The sequence below is a fragment of the Rhinopithecus roxellana genome, chromosome 13 (assembly GCF_007565055.1).
Source record: "Rhinopithecus roxellana isolate Shanxi Qingling chromosome 13, ASM756505v1, whole genome shotgun sequence".
Taxonomy (NCBI): Eukaryota; Metazoa; Chordata; class Mammalia; order Primates; family Cercopithecidae; genus Rhinopithecus; species Rhinopithecus roxellana.
The window spans coordinates 100,400,731-100,419,441 of NC_044561.1; the positions used below are offsets into that span (position 1 = coordinate 100,400,731).

General features: G+C 52.8%; 1 protein-coding gene across 1 annotated transcript; it reads left to right on the forward strand.

Moving 5' to 3' along the window:
• Positions 1-5,644: 5,644 nt before the first annotated feature.
• On the forward strand, positions 5,645-18,711 carry DDRGK1 (DDRGK domain containing 1). Its single transcript, XM_010378971.2, has 9 exons — positions 5,645-5,811; positions 6,928-7,131; positions 9,515-9,627; positions 9,867-9,968; positions 13,397-13,519; positions 13,883-13,921; positions 17,237-17,293; positions 17,827-17,875; positions 18,246-18,711. Exons 1-9 carry the CDS (start codon positions 5,721-5,723, stop codon positions 18,410-18,412), a joined length of 945 nt encoding a protein of 314 aa, XP_010377273.1. The 5' UTR covers positions 5,645-5,720; the 3' UTR covers positions 18,413-18,711.

Consider the following 18,711-nt stretch of genomic DNA (forward strand, 5'->3'; position numbering starts at 1 on the left):
CTTCCAAACCCTCATCCTGCTCTCACCTTCAGCCTTACCCGCCAGCTCTGATCCACCGGACCGTGAACTTAAACTCGGCATAGCCTAAAACAAGCCCAAATTTCTCACCCGGTTTCACACCTAGGCTTGAGAGCTCAGTGTCTAGACTCCCTCACTTCCTCATCTCTTCAGCCTCTTAAATCCGTCACCCCTTCTCCGTGGCCACCGTTTCAGCCAGACCTTTGCATTCCAAACACAACTGAAAGTAGGAAGTGCCCTCTCAAAGGTGTGTCTGCTGAACCTCTGCTGATACTCTCTTTGCGGCAAGTCATCTGACTCGCTCCTCCAGAGACTCAGCCTTCTGCCCGCCGTCTGGAACCCTGGGTCAGTACCTCTTGAATGGCCACTTCTGCCCATGGACAAGAAAGGGAGGGAGTCTGAGTTCTTACCAAGCTCCTCAGGCTATTCTGATGCTCATCAAAGTGTGAGAAAGCCGAGTGGCTCACACCTGTAATCCCAGCACTTAGGGAGACTGAGGCGAGTGGATCACCCAAGGTCAGGAGTTTGAGACCAGCCTGACCAACACGGGAGAAACCCTGTCTCTACTAAAAATACAAAATTAGCCAGGCATGGTGGTGCATGCCTGTAATCCCAGTTCAGAGAATTCAGGATTCAGGAGCATCACTTGAACTCGGGAGACGGGGGTTGCAGTGAGCAGAGATCGTGCCATTGGATTCCAACCTGGATAACAAGAGCAAAACTGCGTCTGAAAAAAAAAAAAAAAAAAAGCATGGGAACCACTGCTTTGGGTGGTGACCTGTTTTCTTTTATTGAAGCAGAAACACCATTATGCAGAGTACCTAGAAGAGTGGCCATGGGAATTTGGGGGCAGATGAGGGCCTGGAAGACATCAGTTACCCTGAGGAGCCTGAAAAGAAGAAAAACGGCCCACCCTACATGGATGCCTTTCTTGGATCTTAGCCAGCTCAAGCCCCAGCTCAGGAAAACCTTCCCTGAGCTCCCTTTCATCTGCTTGCATAGCACTGACCTCTCCACTGCAAATAGATATTCATTTGTGTGATTCTGTTTTCTCTTCTAAAAATTCTTTTTTTTTTTTTTTTTTTTTGAGACGGAGTCTGGCTCTGTCACCCGGGCTGGAGTGCAGTGGCCGGATCTCAGCTCACTGCAAGCTCCGCCTCCCGGGTTTACGCCATTCTCCTGCCTCAGCCTCCGGAGTAGCTGGGACTACAGGCGCCCGCCACCTCGCCCGGCTAGTTTTTTGTATTTTTTTAGTAGAGACGGGGTTTCACAGTGTTAGCCAGGATGGTCTCGATCTCCTGACCTCGTGATCCGCCCGTCTCGGCCTCCCAAAGTGCTGGGATTACAGGCTTGAGCCACCGCGCCCGGCCTCTCTTCTAAAAATTCTAATGGTAAAAACCATATCTGTTTTTGCTCACCTCTCTTTTTCTTTTTCTTTTCTTTTTTTTTGAGACGGAGTCTTGCTCTTGTCACCCAGGCTGGAGTTCTATAGCATGATCTCAGCTCACTGCAACCTGTCTCCCGGGTTGAAGCAATTCTCCTGCCTCAGCCTCCCAAGTAGCTGGGACTACAAGCACCCGCCACGACACCCATCTAATTTCTGCATTTTTAGTAGAGACGGGGTTTCACCATGTTGGCCAGGCTGGTCTTGAACTCCTGACCTCGTGATCTGCCCACCTTGGCCTCCCTAAGTGCTGGGATTACAGGCGTGAGCCACTGTATTTTTTGTTGTCATTGTTGTTGTTTTGAGATGGAGTCTCGCTCTTGTCGCCCAGGCTTAAGTGCAGTGGCACAATCTCGGCTCACTTCAACTTCCGACTCCCGGGTTCAAGGGATTCTCCTGCCTCAGCCTCCCCACTAGCTGGGATTACAGACATGCACCATCACGCCCAGTGAATTTTTGTATTTTTAGTAGAGGTGGGAGTTTCACGATGTTGACCAGGCTGGTCTCGAACTCGTGACCTCAGGAGATCCCTCCCCACCACCTCAGCCTCCCAAAGTGCTGAGATTACAGGCTTGAGCCACTGCACTCAGCCTCACCTCTCATTCTTAAATTCCAGTGCCTGGTACATAGTAGGTGTTCTGTAATGTAAGATCACAACTAGCTTGGGTACACTGGATCACTTGATCCCAGGAGTTCAAGACTAGCCTAGACAACATGGTGAAAGCCAGTTTCTACAAAAAATACAAAAAATTAGCTAGGCTTGGGGGCACACAACTGTAGTCGCAGCTATTCAGGAGGCTGAGGTGGGAGGATCAGCCTGGGAAGTCGAGGCTGCAATGAGGCAAGTGTGCCACTGTACTCCAGCCTAGGTGATGCAAGTGAGACCCTGTCTCAAAAAACCAACAAACAAAAAGATCACAACTGACATCCATAATTACAATTCCACAGATAACTTTCTTTTTCATTCTTTTCTTTTCTTGTTTTTTTTTTTGAGATGGAGTCTTGCTCTGTTGCCCAGGCTGGAGTACAGTGGCATGGTCCCTGCTCACTGCAACCTCTGCCTATCAGGTTCGAGCACTCCTCCCACCTCAGCCTCCTGAGTAGCTGGGACTACAGGCATGCACCACCATGCCCAGTTAATTTTTGTATTTTTCTTTTTTTTTTTTTTGAGACGGAGTCTTGCTCTGTTGCCCAGGCTGGAGTGCAGTGGCACGATCTCGGCTCACTGCAAGCTCCGCCTCCCGGGTTCATGCCATTCTCCTGCCTCAGCCTCCCGAGTAGCTGGGACTACAGGCGCCCACCACCGCGCCCGGCTAATTTTTTGTATTTTTAGTAGAGACAGGGTTTCACTGTGGTCTCGATCTCCTGACCTTGTGATCTGCCCGCCTCGGCCTCCCAAAGTGCTGGGATTACAGGCGTGAGCCACTGCGCCTGGCTCTTTTTTTTTTTTTGAGACAGAGTCTCGTTCTGTCGCCCAGGCTGGAGTGCAGTGGTGCAATCTCGGCTAACTGCAAGCTCTGCCTCCCGGGTCCCCGCCATTCTCCTGCTTCAGCCTCCTGAGTAGCTGGGACTACAGGTGCCCACCACCACGCCCGGCTAATTTTTTTGTATTTTTAGTAGAGACAAGGTTTCACTGTGTTAGCCAGGATGGTCTTGATCTACTGACCTCGTGATCAGCCCACCTCGGCCTCCCAAAGTGCTGGGATTATAGGCGTGAGCCACCACACCCGGCCAATTTTTGTATCTTTAGTAGAGGCGGGGTTTCACCATGTTGGCCAGGCTGGTCTTGAACTCCGGACCTCAAGTGATCTGCCCACATCAGCATCCCGAAGTACTGGGATTATATGCATGAGCCATCGTGCCAGCCTTAGATAACCTTTTTTTTTTTTTTTTTTTTTTTTTTTTGAGACAGAGTTTCACTCTTATTGCCCAGGCTGGAGTGCAATGGCACGATCTCAGCTCACTGCAACCTCTGCCTCCCAGGGTCAAGCAATCCTCATGCCTCAGCCGCCCAAGTAGCTGAGATTACAGGCATGCACCATCACACTCTACTAAAAAATTTTGTATTTTTAATAGAGACGGGGTTTCTCCGTGTTGGTCAGGCTGACCTCAGACTCCCAGCCTCAGGTGGTCCGCCCACCTCAGCCTCCCAAAGTGCTGGGATTACAGGCACGAGCCACCACACCCGGCCTAATTAACTTTCTAAAGCCAAGGAATTGATCGTTCAGGACGAGAAGCAGTTTCTCTTCAGATCCCAGGCCAGATGAAGCTGCTTCTGTGTCTCAAGAGGTGGTACAAGTCAAAAAACAAAAAAGGCAAATTAGAGAAACACATTTTAAGCAGAACTCCAGAAGCTGCAGAAACATTCATTTGATGGAAATCCTCATATAAGGAACCTGGTTTTTTTGTTTCTCCTTTTTTTTTTTTTTTTTGAGACGGAGTCTCGCTCTGTTGCCAAGGCTGGAGTGCAGTAGTGCAATCTTGGCTCACTGCAACCTCCGCCTCCTGGGTTCAAGTGATTCTCCTGCCTCAGCCTCCCAAGTAGCTGAGATTACAGGCGTGTGCCACCATGCCCCGCTAATTGTTTGTATTTTTAGTAGAGATGGGATTTCATCATGTCGGATAGGCTGGTTTTGAATTCTTGACCTGAAGTGATCCACCTGCCTCGGCCTCCCAAAGTGCTAGAATTACAGGCGAGAGTCACCTCGCCTGGCCCATATTTTTTCAAACCCCTTTCTCACTGTTGTTCAATGGTCCTGAATTTATTTTTATTTTTATTTATTTTATTTTTTATTTTTCTGAGATGGGGGTCTCTCTATCACCCAGGCTGGAGTGCAGTGGCATGATCATGGCTCACTGCAGCCTCGACCTCCCTGGGCTCAGGTGATCTTCCCACCTCATCCTCCCAAGTAGCTGGAATTACAGGTGCATGCCACCACACCTGGCTAATTTTTGTATTTTGTTTTATAGAGACAGGGTTTCATCATGTTGCCCAGGCTGGTCTTCAACTCCTAGGCTCAAGGGATCCCCCAACCTAGACTTCCCAAAGTATTGGGTTAACAGACGAGCCTCTGTGCCTGGCTCCTGAAATTTTTACTACTGTTATCATGCATACAAAAAGCTTCATAAATTCCAGTACTGCCCTCCCCTCCCCTTCCGGAAGGAAGAAGGAAGGAAGGAAGGAAGAAAGGAAGGAAGGAAGGGAGGGAGGGAGGGAGGAAGGAAGAAAAAGAAATTCAATGTCACAGATATAGCTAAAGCTCAGGGCTTAACCCCAACCTGCTTCCCTCCTCCTATAGGCAATCGCTGTCCTGAAGTTGGTATGCATCAGTCCCAAGCCTCTTCGTACTTTTTCCAAGGTTGTTTCCATAAACACTATGTGGGATTTTAAATCACTAAAATTGGCCGGGCGCGGTGGCTCAAGCCTGTAATCCCAGCACTTTGGGAGGCCGAGACGGGCGGATCACGAGGTCAGGAGATCGAGACCATCCTGGCTAATACGGCGAAACCCCGTCTCTACTAAAAAAATACAAAAAACTAGCCGGGCGACGAGGCGGGCGCCTGTAGTCCCAGCTACTCGGGAGGCTGAGGCAGGAGAATGGCGTGAACCCGGGAGGCGGAGCTTGCAGTGAGCTGAGAGCTGGCCACTGCACTCCAGCCTGGGCGGCAGAGCAAGACTCCGTCTCAAAAAAAAAAAAAAAAAAAAAAAAAATCACTAAAATTTAGTGATTTTAAAACAGAGTCCGGGCGCGGTGACTCACGCCTGTAATCCCAGCACTTTGGGAGGCCGAGGTGGGTGGATTACAAGGTCAGGAGTTCGAGACCAGTCTGGCCAAATGGTGAAACCGCATCTCTACTAAAAATACAAAAATTAACCAGGCGTGGTGGCGGGCGCCTGTAGTCCCAGCTACTCGGGAGGCTGAGGCAGGAGAATCGCTTGAACCCGGGAGGTGGAGGTTGCAGTGAGCCAAGATTGCACAACCGCACTCCAGCCGGGGCCACAGAGACTCCGTTTCAAAAAAAACATACATAGATATTTTCCACTGTACATACCATCTGCAATAATTTCCTCTCAACATTATGAGTTTTTTTACGCCCCCCAAACTCATTTTAATGTTTTACATTAAAGCCTCTCTGTGAAGTGCGGCTGGGCGGGGCTCCGAGTAGTGGGCGGAGTCTAGACTGGGGAATGGGGGCGGGGCCTAGGAGATTCCGGCCTTAGGGTGGACGCAGTTGTTACTGCACAGAGGGCCTCGTCATGGTGGCGCCCGTGTGGTACTTGGTAGCGGCGGCTCTGCTAGTCGGCTTTATCCTCTTCCTGACTCGCAGCCGGGGCCGGGCGGCATCAGGTAGGAGATGCCGCTGCGCCAGGGCTGGTGGTACCGGTTTTCTGGCCTGAGCCTTTGTGGACCGTCGCGCCGCGGCTCCTGCGCGTGCGCATCTGGGCGGGCGGGGCGCATGCGCATCCATGGGCGCGCGTCGTGGGCCCGCTGGGACGTCCGTAGTGCCCTGCCTGGAACCTGTGGCCGCGCTGCTACCCCTTTCTCTCGACCGCAAGCCAGAGTCTGGCCTCATCCCTCTCTTCATTCCCGGGAACTTCATACCTCCAAAGGCCTCAGGCCCTGGCCGGCGCCCACTCCCATCCGTCACCGTCTGGGCCCTTTTCCTCTGCGCCTGTTAAGGTGGCCGCAGGGGTTTCCCATTCCTCCCAGCCTGGCTCCAGAGCAGGTGCCAGGAAGGGGGCATCTGAATATTTTCTGCCTGCCCCCTACGAGCTGGAGAAGGGCGAGACGGCTCCAGGAAACTCCTGAAGCTCTATCCTTTCCCGCCAAAGAGAGCGCCCACGCTCCCTCCCTAATCTGCACCCCGATCAAAAGGCCGTGTCATTGGCCAGGACACAGAAGAGATACACCCATCCTCCCTCTTTCCCCCCATTTCTGGTCAGCGGGCGGGTTTGTGTGTCTTCCTGCTCCCTGGGCCCACAAGCTGCCTCTGAGCACCTGCGCGCTCCCAGGGGCGGGAGGACCACGCTAAGGAAAGGCGGAGAGCTAGTGGGTCTTCCAGGGGGAGGCTCGGCTACCGCAGAGAAGTGAACTCTCTGGTTGGGGAGCCAGGTAAAACCACAGGTGGTGTTAGGCGAGAAATCAATGGATTCCTGCAGGGGGTACTCGATGAGAGCTGGGGACATCAGGATAGGGGACTCCTGACAGGCCAGCTGGAAAGGTGGAGCTGGGAGAGGAGAGAAGAGTATTCATACAGGCCCCAGGGAAGGGCTGAGCCACCGCCTGGGACCAAGCTGTGGGCCTGGTGGAAAAGGCCTTGCCAGTCAGACTGAGAAGTCGGGCCTTTGTGCTGTGGGCAGCAGACTACTGAGCAGAGGAGGTGAGGCTTCCAGGCTGTCGCTCCTCCTGCCATGGGCCGGGCTGGGCTTCCAGGCAGCATTGTCATTTCTGTCTTCCCTACAGCCAGCCAAGAGTCACTGCACAATGAGGAGCTGGCAGGAGCAGGCCGGGTGGCCCAGCCCGGGCCCCTGCAACCTGAGGAGCCCAGAGCTGAAGGCAGGCCTCGGCGCCGGAGGGACCTGGGCAGCCGCCTACAGGCCCAGCGTCGAGCCCAGCGGGTGGCCTGGGCAGAAGCAGATGAGAATGAGCAGGAAGCTGTCATCCTAGGTGAGAGGAGCCTAGCCTGGTGGGGAGAGGGTCTGGGTTGGAGGGGGAGATAAAGGGGCCCCCAAAACTAAGTGGGGGAGTAGGGTATGAAGCCTCAGGGTAGGAGGGACGTCTGGGAGCCACACGGTAGAGTAGGGGGAGACTTGGGACCTGGCATTTGTTCCACTGGGTCAACCCCCTCTTCCTTCATCTTGGCTCTCAGTGTCCAAGCAGAGGGCAAGGGTCTTCAGATTGATTCAGAATGTTCCTCAATTTACCCCTTCTATCCTCGCACCCTTCCTGTTATGGGCACACTCATTCCCTGAGGATTTCACCCTAGAGGCAGAGTGTCTGGAGTGGGGTCACCCACAACCCCAGGAAAACAGTTTAAAGATGGAGACATTCTGTTGACACAGAGGTCTCCATATCCCTGCTTCCGGGAGACCAGGAGAGCCCTCACGATTGTCTTCTCCAGTTTTGGACAGCTGGCTTGAGCCTGAGGAGGGGGCATCTGGGTCTTTCTCAGAAACTGGGGGCATTTGAGGCTTTTGCCTTGTACCCTTGGGGATTATCCCTTTAGCTCACAAAGAGGCCCTTACTTTGCCTACCTTTTGGCTCAGACTTGGGTTCAGAGACCCTTGCTGCACAGATGTCAGTGGGTCTTTAACTTGCAGCTGGTCCTGAGGTGGTCATGGTGTTGGGACTGTCTTTTCAGCCAGGCTTTGGTGGGCAAAGGGATAATCCTAGCCAGGGACTAAGCCCAGAATCCTCAGCAATTCCTGACTGTGGTGAGGAGGATTTCAGATTTGAGGCAGGATAAATTTCCCCATAGGACTTCCCTTCTCTGGGTGTTTGGCACCAGGGACAGAAACCAGAGAACTCTGGAGTTCATTAGCCAGGATATTTAAGGTACATTAGGTGGGACCAGTATTCAAAGATAAAAAAACGCTTCTTGGCCGGGCGCGGTGGCTCAAGCCTGTAATCCCAGCACTTTGGGAGGCCAAGACAGGCGGATCATGAGGTCAGGAGATCGAGACCATCCTGGCTAACATGGTGAAACCCTATCTCTACTAAAAAATACAAAAAATTAGCCGGGCGAGGTGGCGGGCACCTGTAGTCCCAGCTACTCGGGAGGCTGAGGCAGGAGAATGGCGTAAACCCGGGAGGCGGAGCTTGCAGTGAGCCGAGATCCGGCCACTGCACTCCAGCCTGGGTGACAGAGCGAGACTCCGTCTCAAAAAAAAAAAAAAAAAAAAAAAAAACCCTTCTTGGGCCAGGTGCAGTGGCTCATCCCTGTAATCCCAGCCGAGACAGGCAGATCACGAGGTCAGGAGATCGAGACCATCCTGGCTAACACAGTGAAACCCCATCTCTACTAAAAATGCAAAAAAAAAAAATTAGCCGAGGGTGGTGGTGGGTGCCTGTAGTCTCAGCTATTCAGGAGACTGAGGCAGGAGAATGGTGTGAACCCGGGAGGCGGAGCTTGCAGTGAGCCGAGATCGCGCCGCTGCACTCCAGCCTGGGTGACAGAGCGAGACACTGTCTCAAAAAAAACAAAAACAAAAACAAACCAAAGAAACAAACAAACAAAAACCCTCTCTGCTAATGCCTCCCCCATGCTGTATTCTGGCTCATTAGCCACAGTACCTTAAATATCCAGGCAGCCCTATCTGTGACCCCGAGACACTTGCATATTTTAACCTGATACCTCCCTTTTTATGACTGTGCAATATCTAAAGTTCTCATCTTTTTTTTTTTTTTTTTTTTGGGACAGAGTCTCGCTCTGTCACCCAGGCTGGAGTGCAGTAGCGTGATCTCGGCTCACTGCAAGGTCCGCCTCCCGGGTTCACGCCATTCTCCTGCGTCAGCCTCCCGAGTACCTGGGACTACAGGCGCCTGCCACCATGCCTGGCTAATTTTTTGTGTTTTTAGTAGAGACGGGGTTTCACCGTGTTATCCAGGATGGTGTCAATCTCCTGACCTTGTGATCTGCCTGCCTCAGCCTCCCAAAGTGCTGGGATTACAGGCGTGAGCCACTGTGCCCGGCCCTGTTTTTGTATTTTTGATAGAGATGGGGTTTCACCACGATTGCCAGATGGTCTCCATCTCCTGACCTCATGATCCACCTGCCTCGACCTCCCAAAGTGCTGGGATTACAGGCGTGAGCCACCTGCACCTAGCCCAAAGTTCTCATCTTTTCCCTTGCCCTGTGGGCCCCTCACCATTCTTCCATCCCTACATATTCATGCACCCGCACACACACATGCGCTTATGGCAGATGCCTCTGGAGGGCAGATGGGTGGAAGGGGACCCCCCCATTAGGAGAGGGACGAGGGATTGGGGATCCATCATCGTCAGTCCTCTCTGGTCAGAACCTGAACTGTCTTTCTTTGACCATACCCAGCCCAGGAGGAAGAAGACATCGAGAAGTCAGCGGAAACTCACGTGTCAGGGAAAATTGGAGCTAAGAAACTGCGGAAGCTGGAGGAGAAACAAGCGCGAAAGGCCCAGCGTGAGGCAAGCCAGAGGGATGGGATGCAGCTCTGGGAAGTGGGAAAGGGCCCTGCCTTCCTTTTCCCCTAAGGCAGACTCAGGGCTCCTTGCCTGCTGGGCTGGTGCTTGCTGCTTCCCTGACTCTGTCTCCTGCCGCCTGGGTCTGTGCCCTGGCCCAGGCATTGCCTTCCCTAGTCTGTCTGGGAGGTGGGCACACTCTAGCTGGGGGTGAGGGATGTGCCCCTATGAAGACCTCTCTCCAGGCAGAGGAGGCTGAACGTGAGGAGCGGAAACGACTCGAGTCCCAGCGCGAAGCTGAGTGGAAGAAGGAGGAGGAGCGGCTTCGCCTAGAGGAGGAGCAGAAGGTGAGGCCAGCCCCGACCCTGACTTCTTTCCCTTGACCAGGCAGCCTTGCTTCTTATGCAGCTCCTTGGCACCTCCAGCATAGAAGGTGGGCTATAGAACTGGCACAAGGGCAGGTTCTGGTTTATTTGGTCCCTAGGCTCCAGCACAGCCTGGAAAAGCAGCTGCTGAAAAGCAGAGCCTGGAGTGAGGATTCTTGTGCACATGACTATTGAACTTTCAGAGAGCATGTGAGGAACGCGAGGCGGGCAGGGCAGCTGGGCAAAGAAAGTCAGGAGAGGAGGAAAAGATGGCAGAGAGGTGATGGGAGTCTGGATGCTGAAGGCCTTGAGGCCGTTAAAGATCATTGTTAAGAGATGGTGGCTGCATTGAGGGCCTGGCATAGAGGAGGTGCTCAGGGAATGGGGACCACTGCAGTAAAGGTGACTAATGAACATTTGTTTGCCAGATGCTTCCTTTGTTCTGAGAACCAGGTTTCCAAAAAAGGGAACAGCATAAAAACGTCGGGTACGTAGGGTTAGAGCCAGGGCTGCCCTAGCTGGGAAGACCTGTGACCTCTGACTGGTCTGTTGTCCCAGGATCCTGGATGTGGGTGCTGTGGCTGATAAGCCAGAATACAGCATGGGGGAGGAATTAGCAGAGAGGGTGTTTTCCTTTCTGAATATTTGTCCCACTTAATGTACCTTAAATATTCTGGCTCTTCTCCCCTATAACCAGTTTCCCTTATCCTTAACATCTTACCTCACTTTAATACATTCCTCACAACTAATATTGACACATTATTAGTAACTAAACTCTAACATTATTCAGATTTTTGTTTATTGATTGATTAGGGCAAGTCTTGCTCTATTGCCCAGGCTGGAGTGCAGTGGCATGATCTTGGCTCACTGCAACCTCTGACTCCCAGGCTCAAGCAATCCTCCCACCTTAGATCCCCCTCCTCACGAGTATCTGGGACTATAGGTGTGCACCACCATGCCTGGCTAATTTTGTGTGTGTGTGTGTGGAGATTGGGTTTCACCGTGTTTCCCAGACTGCTTTTGAACTCCTAGACTCAAGCAATCCTCTTCCCTTGGCCTCCCAAAGTGCTGGGATTACAGGTGTGAGCCACTGTGCCCAGCCTTAACAATTTTGAGGAGTCCTGGGCAAGTAGTTTGTAGAAGATCCCTTAATTTGAGTTTGGTTGTTTTTCTCATGGTTAGACTGGGGTTATGGATCTGACTGAAGAAGACAATAAGTGAAGTTCCATCTTCAATGCAACATACTAAGCACGCAGGTTATCCCCTTCACTTATCCCTAATGTTGTTAATCTTGGTCGCCTGGCTGCGGTTTTGTTTGCCAGCTTTCTCCACTGTAATGTGACTGCTTTTTTCCCCTCTTCCCATATTTCTTTGGAAAGAAGTCACTGTGCACAGCCCACACTTAAAGGTTGGGGAGTTGGAGTTCTTACATAAATTATTTGGAAATCTCTTACAGGAGATATGTCTCTTCTTCCCTATTCATTACATATTAATGCAGACTTTTTTTTTTTTTTTTTTCTGAGATGGAGTCTCACTCTGTCACCCAGGCTACAGTGCAATGGCTAAATCTGGGCTCACTGCAACGTCTGCTTACCAGGTTCAAGCGATTCTCCTGTCTCAGCCTCCTGAGTAGCTGGGATTACAGGCACCTGCCACCACACCCAGCTAATGTTTGTATTTTTAGTAGAGACGGGGTTTCACCATGTTGGCCAGGATGGTCTTGAACTCCTGACCTCAGGTGATCCGCCCGCCTCAGCCTCCCAAAGTGTTGGGATTACCAGCATAAGCCACCGTGCCTGACCAGCCATTTTTTTATATCTGTATAGACTCATGAGTATTTATTTTGTACTTTATGTTGTAATCCAGTAACATGTTATTTATTAATTTATTTTACTTTATTTTATTTATTTTTTTTGAGACGGAGTCTTGCTCTGTCGCCCAGGCTGGAGTGCAGTGGTGCGATCTCAGCCCACTGGAAGCTCCGCCTCCCAGGTTCACGCCATTCTCCTGCCTCAGCCTCCCAAGTAGCTGGGACTACAGGCACCCACCATGCCTGGCTAATTTTTTTGTATTTTTAGTAGAGACGAGGTTTCACCATGTTAGCCAGGATGGTCTGGATCTCCTGACCTTGTGATCTGCCTGCCTCAGGCTCCGAAAGTGTTGGGATTACAGGCGTGAGCCACTGCGCCCGGCAACATGTTATTTATTGTGTTGTTCAGATTGTCCCAGCATTGACCACTGGGAGCCGTTTCATTTGGCTCCTGCGTACCTTTAACACACACTCGTCGTTTTGTTTTTTGAGTACTTAGTTTCTGGCACTGCAAGATGCCCCAGACTCATCTTGTATATTACTTGCCCCAGCTTTAGCTTTCCGTTTGAAGAAAATTTTTCTGAGTGCTCTGGAAAATGTGTTGGGTTGAGGGAGGCTGTTGTACCAGGCGGTAGTGGTGATGGAGCAACATAGACAGACCGGGGAGTTTCCTGGAAGTTCGAGAAAGAACTGCTCAATAGGACCTCATTTCTGACCAGTTGGCTGTGTTGATTCACCGAGCCAGGGACCCAGGAGGAGGTCTAAGCATAGAAGAGCAGGTCCTAGGGTCTGTCTGCTGCCTGTGAGATGGCCCAGTAGGTGTGTCACATGGACCATTATGTGTTTGGGAGAAGAGATTTGGGTGGGGATACAAGTGTGGTAGTCACTGGCAAGGAAGGGGTTGATGCTTTGGGCATGGGCGAGGTGGCCCAGAGAATGTGGAGGAGAGAGAAGAGGCAGGGCTGAATGATGAAGGAGGCGGGAAGAATGGCCCAAGGAGCAGGAGGAAATCCAGGAGAGGGTGGGATCTGGAAGCCAAGGGAGGAAAGAAGGATCACTGAGAGGACAGGCATATGAGACCTGAAGGTTGTCCCTTGAGTTTGGTGAGTGGAGGGCATGGGTGAGACTGTGGCAGGAGTTGTTTCGTAGAACTGGGAACACAGAAGCCAGACTGTAGTGGGCTGACTGGGTGAGTGGGTGGTGAGGAAATGCAGGGTTCACATTTGCTCATGAGGTTTGGACGTGACGGGGTATGCTTAATGAGTTACACAAGGAGAGGATGGGGCAGGTGATTGTAGGGTATTGTAGAGTGGGGTCATGGTGGGATTTTCAACAGATTTTTGCTAAGATCCCCTGAGCATGGAGGGCTGGAGCAGGGGCTGAGCAGCATTTGTCCAGGTGATGATGCAACTGATGACAAGAGAGGCCTCGGCCCATTGTTCAGCTTGGGGGATGGAGGAATGGGGGTCTTGAAGGAGCTCTGTCTCTGAGAAAACCCTGGGCTGTATGCTCTGGTGTCCTGCAGGGGTAGCAGCAACCAGAACAGGGATGGGGTGGGCACCTGCCCCCGATTCCTGACTTTTGCCTCCTGTGTCCACAGGAGGAGGAGGAGAGGAAGGCCCGTGAGGAGCAGGCCCAGCGGGAGCATGAGGAGTACCTGAAACTGAAGGAGGCCTTTGTGGTGGAGGAGGAAGGCGTGGGAGAGACCATGACTGAGGAACAGGTGGGCGTGCTGCCCCTGGGAAGCCCCTCTCTGCACCCATCAGTGCAGCCTGTGCCAGACCCAAGGCTAGCCACCCCATCCCAGACGCCCCTGGCCAGGCAGTGAGAGGTGGGTGGGTGTCAGTACCAGCAGGGTTTAGCGGCCAGAGGCCTTGTCCTCAGCAGAGGCTGGTGCCTCCGAAACCCTTACCCTGGAAGGCTCATGCTGCTTGTGTAGGCAAGTGGTACATGCAGGTGGTCGGGCGGGCCCAAGGCAGGCTGCAGGCAAGTGGCCCTCAAGTGAGCAGGTGGTGCTTGGGTGGATGGGTACAGAACCCTGTGGCCTTGCTAGGGGGTGCTCATCCTGATTTCTCTGCTTCTCTAGTCCCAGAGCTTCCTGACAGAGTTCATCAACTACATCAAGGTAAGCAGCCACGGAACAGAGCCTGAATGTCAGCTTCCTGCCTGGTGTGTGCAGGTTGGATGCCTCCAGCGGGGGCTGCAGGCAGTGCATTCAGGCTCATGCAAGAGTGGGCAGGGGGTCCTAGAGGGGCAGAGCTGCAGGGTCCTGGCCAGGAGCATTTCTCCCCGCTCCGACCCCGAAGGTGGAGAAGGACCTGGGTCTGTGTGGGAGGTGCAAGCCTTTGATCACTTCCTCACACTCAGTTCGACAGTTTCCCTGCTCTTCAGACCCCACGCTCAGTGAGTCAGTGTGTTTTCAAGTCTCTTCACATGTGTTTTCTGTCAGTTCTGTCACACTGAGGCTCCGCTGAGTTGAAACAAGCATCCTCTGCCATGTGCTCCTGACTGGGAACTTGGGTCTTTCAGAGGAAACAGGATGGTGTTTCCTTTGGAGTCTAGGGTGGGGCGGCAGTGTGTCCCCTTCTGTCTGCAGCCACCGTGCAGGCCGCCTCGATGCTGCTCCAGGTTGCATAAGCACATCCTACTTTGCTTTGCTGCTAAGCAACTTCTCTCCCACGAAGGATGCCATGAGGGGAGAGGTTTTCAAGTGCAACTCAGAGGTGCAGAGGCGGCTGAGGGAAGGAGTGCAGAGGGAGCGGGGGCGGTGGTGGGGGTGCTACTAGGGGCTGCCAAGGACCCAGGGCTTGCATAATCCTCCCGCCGCCTCTCCTGAAAGAGAGCAGGGTTTAGACGCCTGCCGGCAGTGAGGGACTGGGCTCATAGCCTTGAGTCTGGGGTTCCTAAGTGGGGGAAATGCTGGCAGCTTTGACAGGGTCCTGTCTGCTCAGGCTGTGTGCACTCCCCTCTCATGGAGCCCTTTCTCTACCCTGGCACACTTGATTAGGGGCTGCGACCAGGCAGAATATCTCTTACACTTGCTGCTGTTTGGAACTTGTCCCCGCCTACCCAGTAGGCAGTAAGATGGTCCTGAAGCCCCTTCCCTGGAAGCCTTCCCAGGTGGAATTAGAGGAGGGGGTCAGCTTCAGCATCTCCCTTTACTCTGCAGAAACCAGAAGAAAGGTCCCCAGTTCTTGCCCTCACTTTTGGTGGCTCCCTGGAGGTACCATTCTCTGGGAGTTCTCCAAACTCTTTTGGAGCTTAGAAGTTTTTCCAGCTTGTCTGGGCACAGTGGCTTACGCCTGCAATCCCAGCACTTTGGGAGGCCTAGGCGGGCGGATCACTTGAGGTTAGGAGTTTGAGACTAGCCTGGGCAACATGTTGAAACCCCATCTCTACTAAAAATACAAAAATTAGCCAGGCATGGTGGTGCACACCTGTAGTCCCAGCTACTCAGGAGGCTGAGGCAGGAGAATCACTTGAACCCAGGAGGTGGAGGTTGCAGTGAGGCAAGATGGTGCCACTGCACTCCAGCCTGGGCAACAGAGTGAAACTCCATCTCAAAAAAAAAAAAAAGCCGGGTGCGGTGGCTCAAGCCTGTAATCCCAGCACTTTGGGAGGCCGAGACGGGCAGATCACGAGGTCAGGAGATCGAGACCATCCTGGCTAACACGGTGAAACCCCGTCTCTACTAAAAATACAAAAACTAGCCGGGCGAGGTGGCGGGCGCCTGTAGTCCCAGCTACTCGGGAGGCTGAGGCAGGAGAATGGCGTAAACCCGGGAGGTGGAGCTTGCAGTGAGCTGAGATCTGGCCACTGCACTCCAGTCCGGGCGACAAAGCGAGACTCTGCCTCAAAAAAAAAAAAAAAAAAAAAGTTTTTCCAGCCTGTGCTAGCTAATTCTTCTAGAGCTGCTATCTTGCAAAGAAAAGGAGGACTTCTGAAATTCAGTCTGTCTGCTCTCCTCCTTGCTCCAAAGGGATGGGCCTTTTTGCCTTAAGATTTCAGAACTGGAGGAACATGCCTGCACCCAGCATTGTTTATGAGAGGTGTAGGGTTCACTCGGTCTTTTTCCATTCTCCTGTCTGACCATGGCTGGGCTCAGGTGATCTTCCCGCCTCCGCCTCCCAAGTAGCTGAGACTGCAGTTGTGTGCCTCCACACCTAGCTTGTTTTATCAAACGTGTTTTGGCCCCAGCAGCACCTCAGCCCAGGTCATTGGGGAGCACCTGGGGTGACTTCATGTTCTTGCACCACACTGTCACTGAGAGCCCACTGCCTGATCCCTGTTTTGTAGGTAGAGGCCAGCTGACCATGTCACCTTGTCCTTGCCCATCCTGGCCCAACTGCCTCTCGCTTGCCTTCCTGCTTGCAAATACGGCTTGGCATTTCAAACAAGTCACATGCTATCTGCAGTCAGGGAGGTGTCACCATATCAGTCCTCCCCCAGCTCATTTGAGGTAGAGGATTCACAGAAATGCAAAAGAACTGCCTTTTCTCAAGTCCTGTGCTGTCTGTTGGGGTAGTGGGGGCAGGTGCCTGTGTGGACACAGCAGTGGACCCTTCGCCGCACCCTTGGGAACTCAGGTTTCTACTGAGGATGTGAGGAAGCACTTGGAGCGTGGAACACGGCTGTGCTGGAAAGCACTCAGCGGTGTTAGTGACAGTGATTTTAAGGGTGGGCTCAGTGCCTCAGATGGTATGAAGAGGATGGATAAAAAGTGCGGGTGTGTCAGGTTGTGGGGGACCAGGCCAGTGGGGTGGCAAGCAAAGACAAGGCAGGAGTGGGTCCCCACGGCCTCTACTGAGAGACCTTGGCTTGCTCGGGCCTTTATCTCCTTCTTGTCCATGTACTCACCTGTCTCACCAGCCAGACTGCGAGCTCCAGGGCGGGGGCTATGGCTTGTTCAGCATGTGTCCCTCATACCTTTTCAGGGCCTTGTTCTAGTAAGTCCTCAGCAAACATAAGTCCTGGTGACAGTTATTTAAAATAGCTTTTGGTGACTCTCACCGCCTCCTTCCTCCCTATGGTGCGTCCCCTTCAACTTGTCCATGATGTTAAAAAGAGATGGCTGGATGCAGAGGATGGTGGCAGCTGTGCTCTGATTCCACTCATGCGTGTCTCAGAGTCCAGGACAGGGCCCGTGAGGCAGGTGGTTGTTTTGAGTAGATTCCTTCCTTGCAAGAAGGGGAATGAGACAGTTTATGATTGTGCGGGTCTCTGTCAATGGGTGGTTGTGAGAGAGAGAGGGAGTGTGTGTGTATGTGTGTGTGTGTGTGTGTGTGTGTGTATGTCAGGGCAGCAAGGCTGTCCCACAGGAGTGTGTACAGTGTTTATCCAGCCACCCAGATCAGATCAGAATGCGAACCTGGAGGGTGCCCATGCCTAGGGGGATTTGCCCAAGCTCAACCTCTCTCTCTTTTCCTCTTTCTTTTTGTAGCAGTCCAAGGTTGTGCTCTTGGAAGACCTGGCTTCCCAGGTGGGCCTACGTACTCAGGTAAGCCCTGGAACGTGGCCTGCTGTGTGCAGTGTGGCCAGGGGTCTGTGTGACTAGCAGAGAGGACCTGCCCTAAACACAGAGTCTTGATGCACCCTCTACCCTGTCCCCAACCAAGAGTGAGTAGTGCACAGAAGTCTCCTGGCACCCTAGGAATCCTGCATTTTTAATGGATGGAAGAACAGGCAGGAAACAAAAAAAAAATCCAAACCCCATCACTCTGCCAGCCCCTATGACCAAAGCAGCCCAAATCAGTTACCTTGACAACTCTCTTGCATAGACTGCACCAGCCTATGTTGCAAACATTACCACTGCCCTGCTTCTAACAGGAGAGATCCTCTTTTGGGGGTCTTGCAGGGCCCAAGACCAGAGCCCCTTCTACCCAGGGCCCTTCCAAAGGCAAAGCACAGAGTCACATTTAGGGGCTGGCATGAGAGGGACATAAAGAGATTTGGCTGTAGTGGGAGGGAGGTTTCAGTGCTTTTTCTGGGGACATTGGTGCCTATCTCTACTCAGAATTGTTCTCCTCATAGGACACCATAAATCGCATCCAGGACCTGCTGGCTGAGGGGACTATAACAGGTGAGAGGATAAGAGCCAATCACTGCAGACCTGGCCTTGGAGAGTGTCTAGCCACAGGGGCTGCAGGGATGTGCTGCAGAGGCAGGATGACCACCCAAGATCAGGGAAGGGGTGTGTAACGAGGGGCTTTGAGTAGTTGGATGCAGTTACAAGGAGGACGTGCCAGGGCCTGGAGATGGTGGCAGTGGGAGAGGACAGACAGGGCAGCCTGATTCGACTCTCCTAGCAGGACTGGATGCAGCCGGGAAAGGCCAGGCAGGCAGGAGGCCTGAAGGGCCCTGAGCCAGCTGTGAAGGAGTAGGTGGGCATTCTCAGGCCAGATGGGGAATGCCCAGGAGGCCTCAGCCCCACAACCTGCATGTCCCCACAGGTGTGATTGACGACCGGGGCAAGTTCATCTACATAACCCCAGAGGAATTGGCCGCCGTGGCCAACTTCATCCGACAGCGGGGCCGGGTGTCCATCGCCGAGCTTGCCCAAGCCAGCAACTCCCTCATCGCCTGGGGCCGGGAGCCCCCTGCCCAAGCCCCAGCCTGACCCCAGTCCTTCCCTCTTGGACTCAGAGTTGGTGTGGCCTACCTGGCTGTACATCTTCATCCCTCCCCACCATCCTGGGGAAGTGACAGAGTGTGGCCAGGCAGTTATAGATTAAAGGCCTGTGAGTACTGCTGAGCTTGGTGTGACTTGGTGTGGCTTGGTGTGGCAGAAGGCCTGGCCTGGGATCCTAGATGTGCACGTGAAATTTAGGCCTCAGAATGTATCTGAGAGGTGGGGAGGGTCCCTTGGAAGCTGGTGAAGTCCTATTCTTATTATGAATCCATTCATTCAAGAAAATA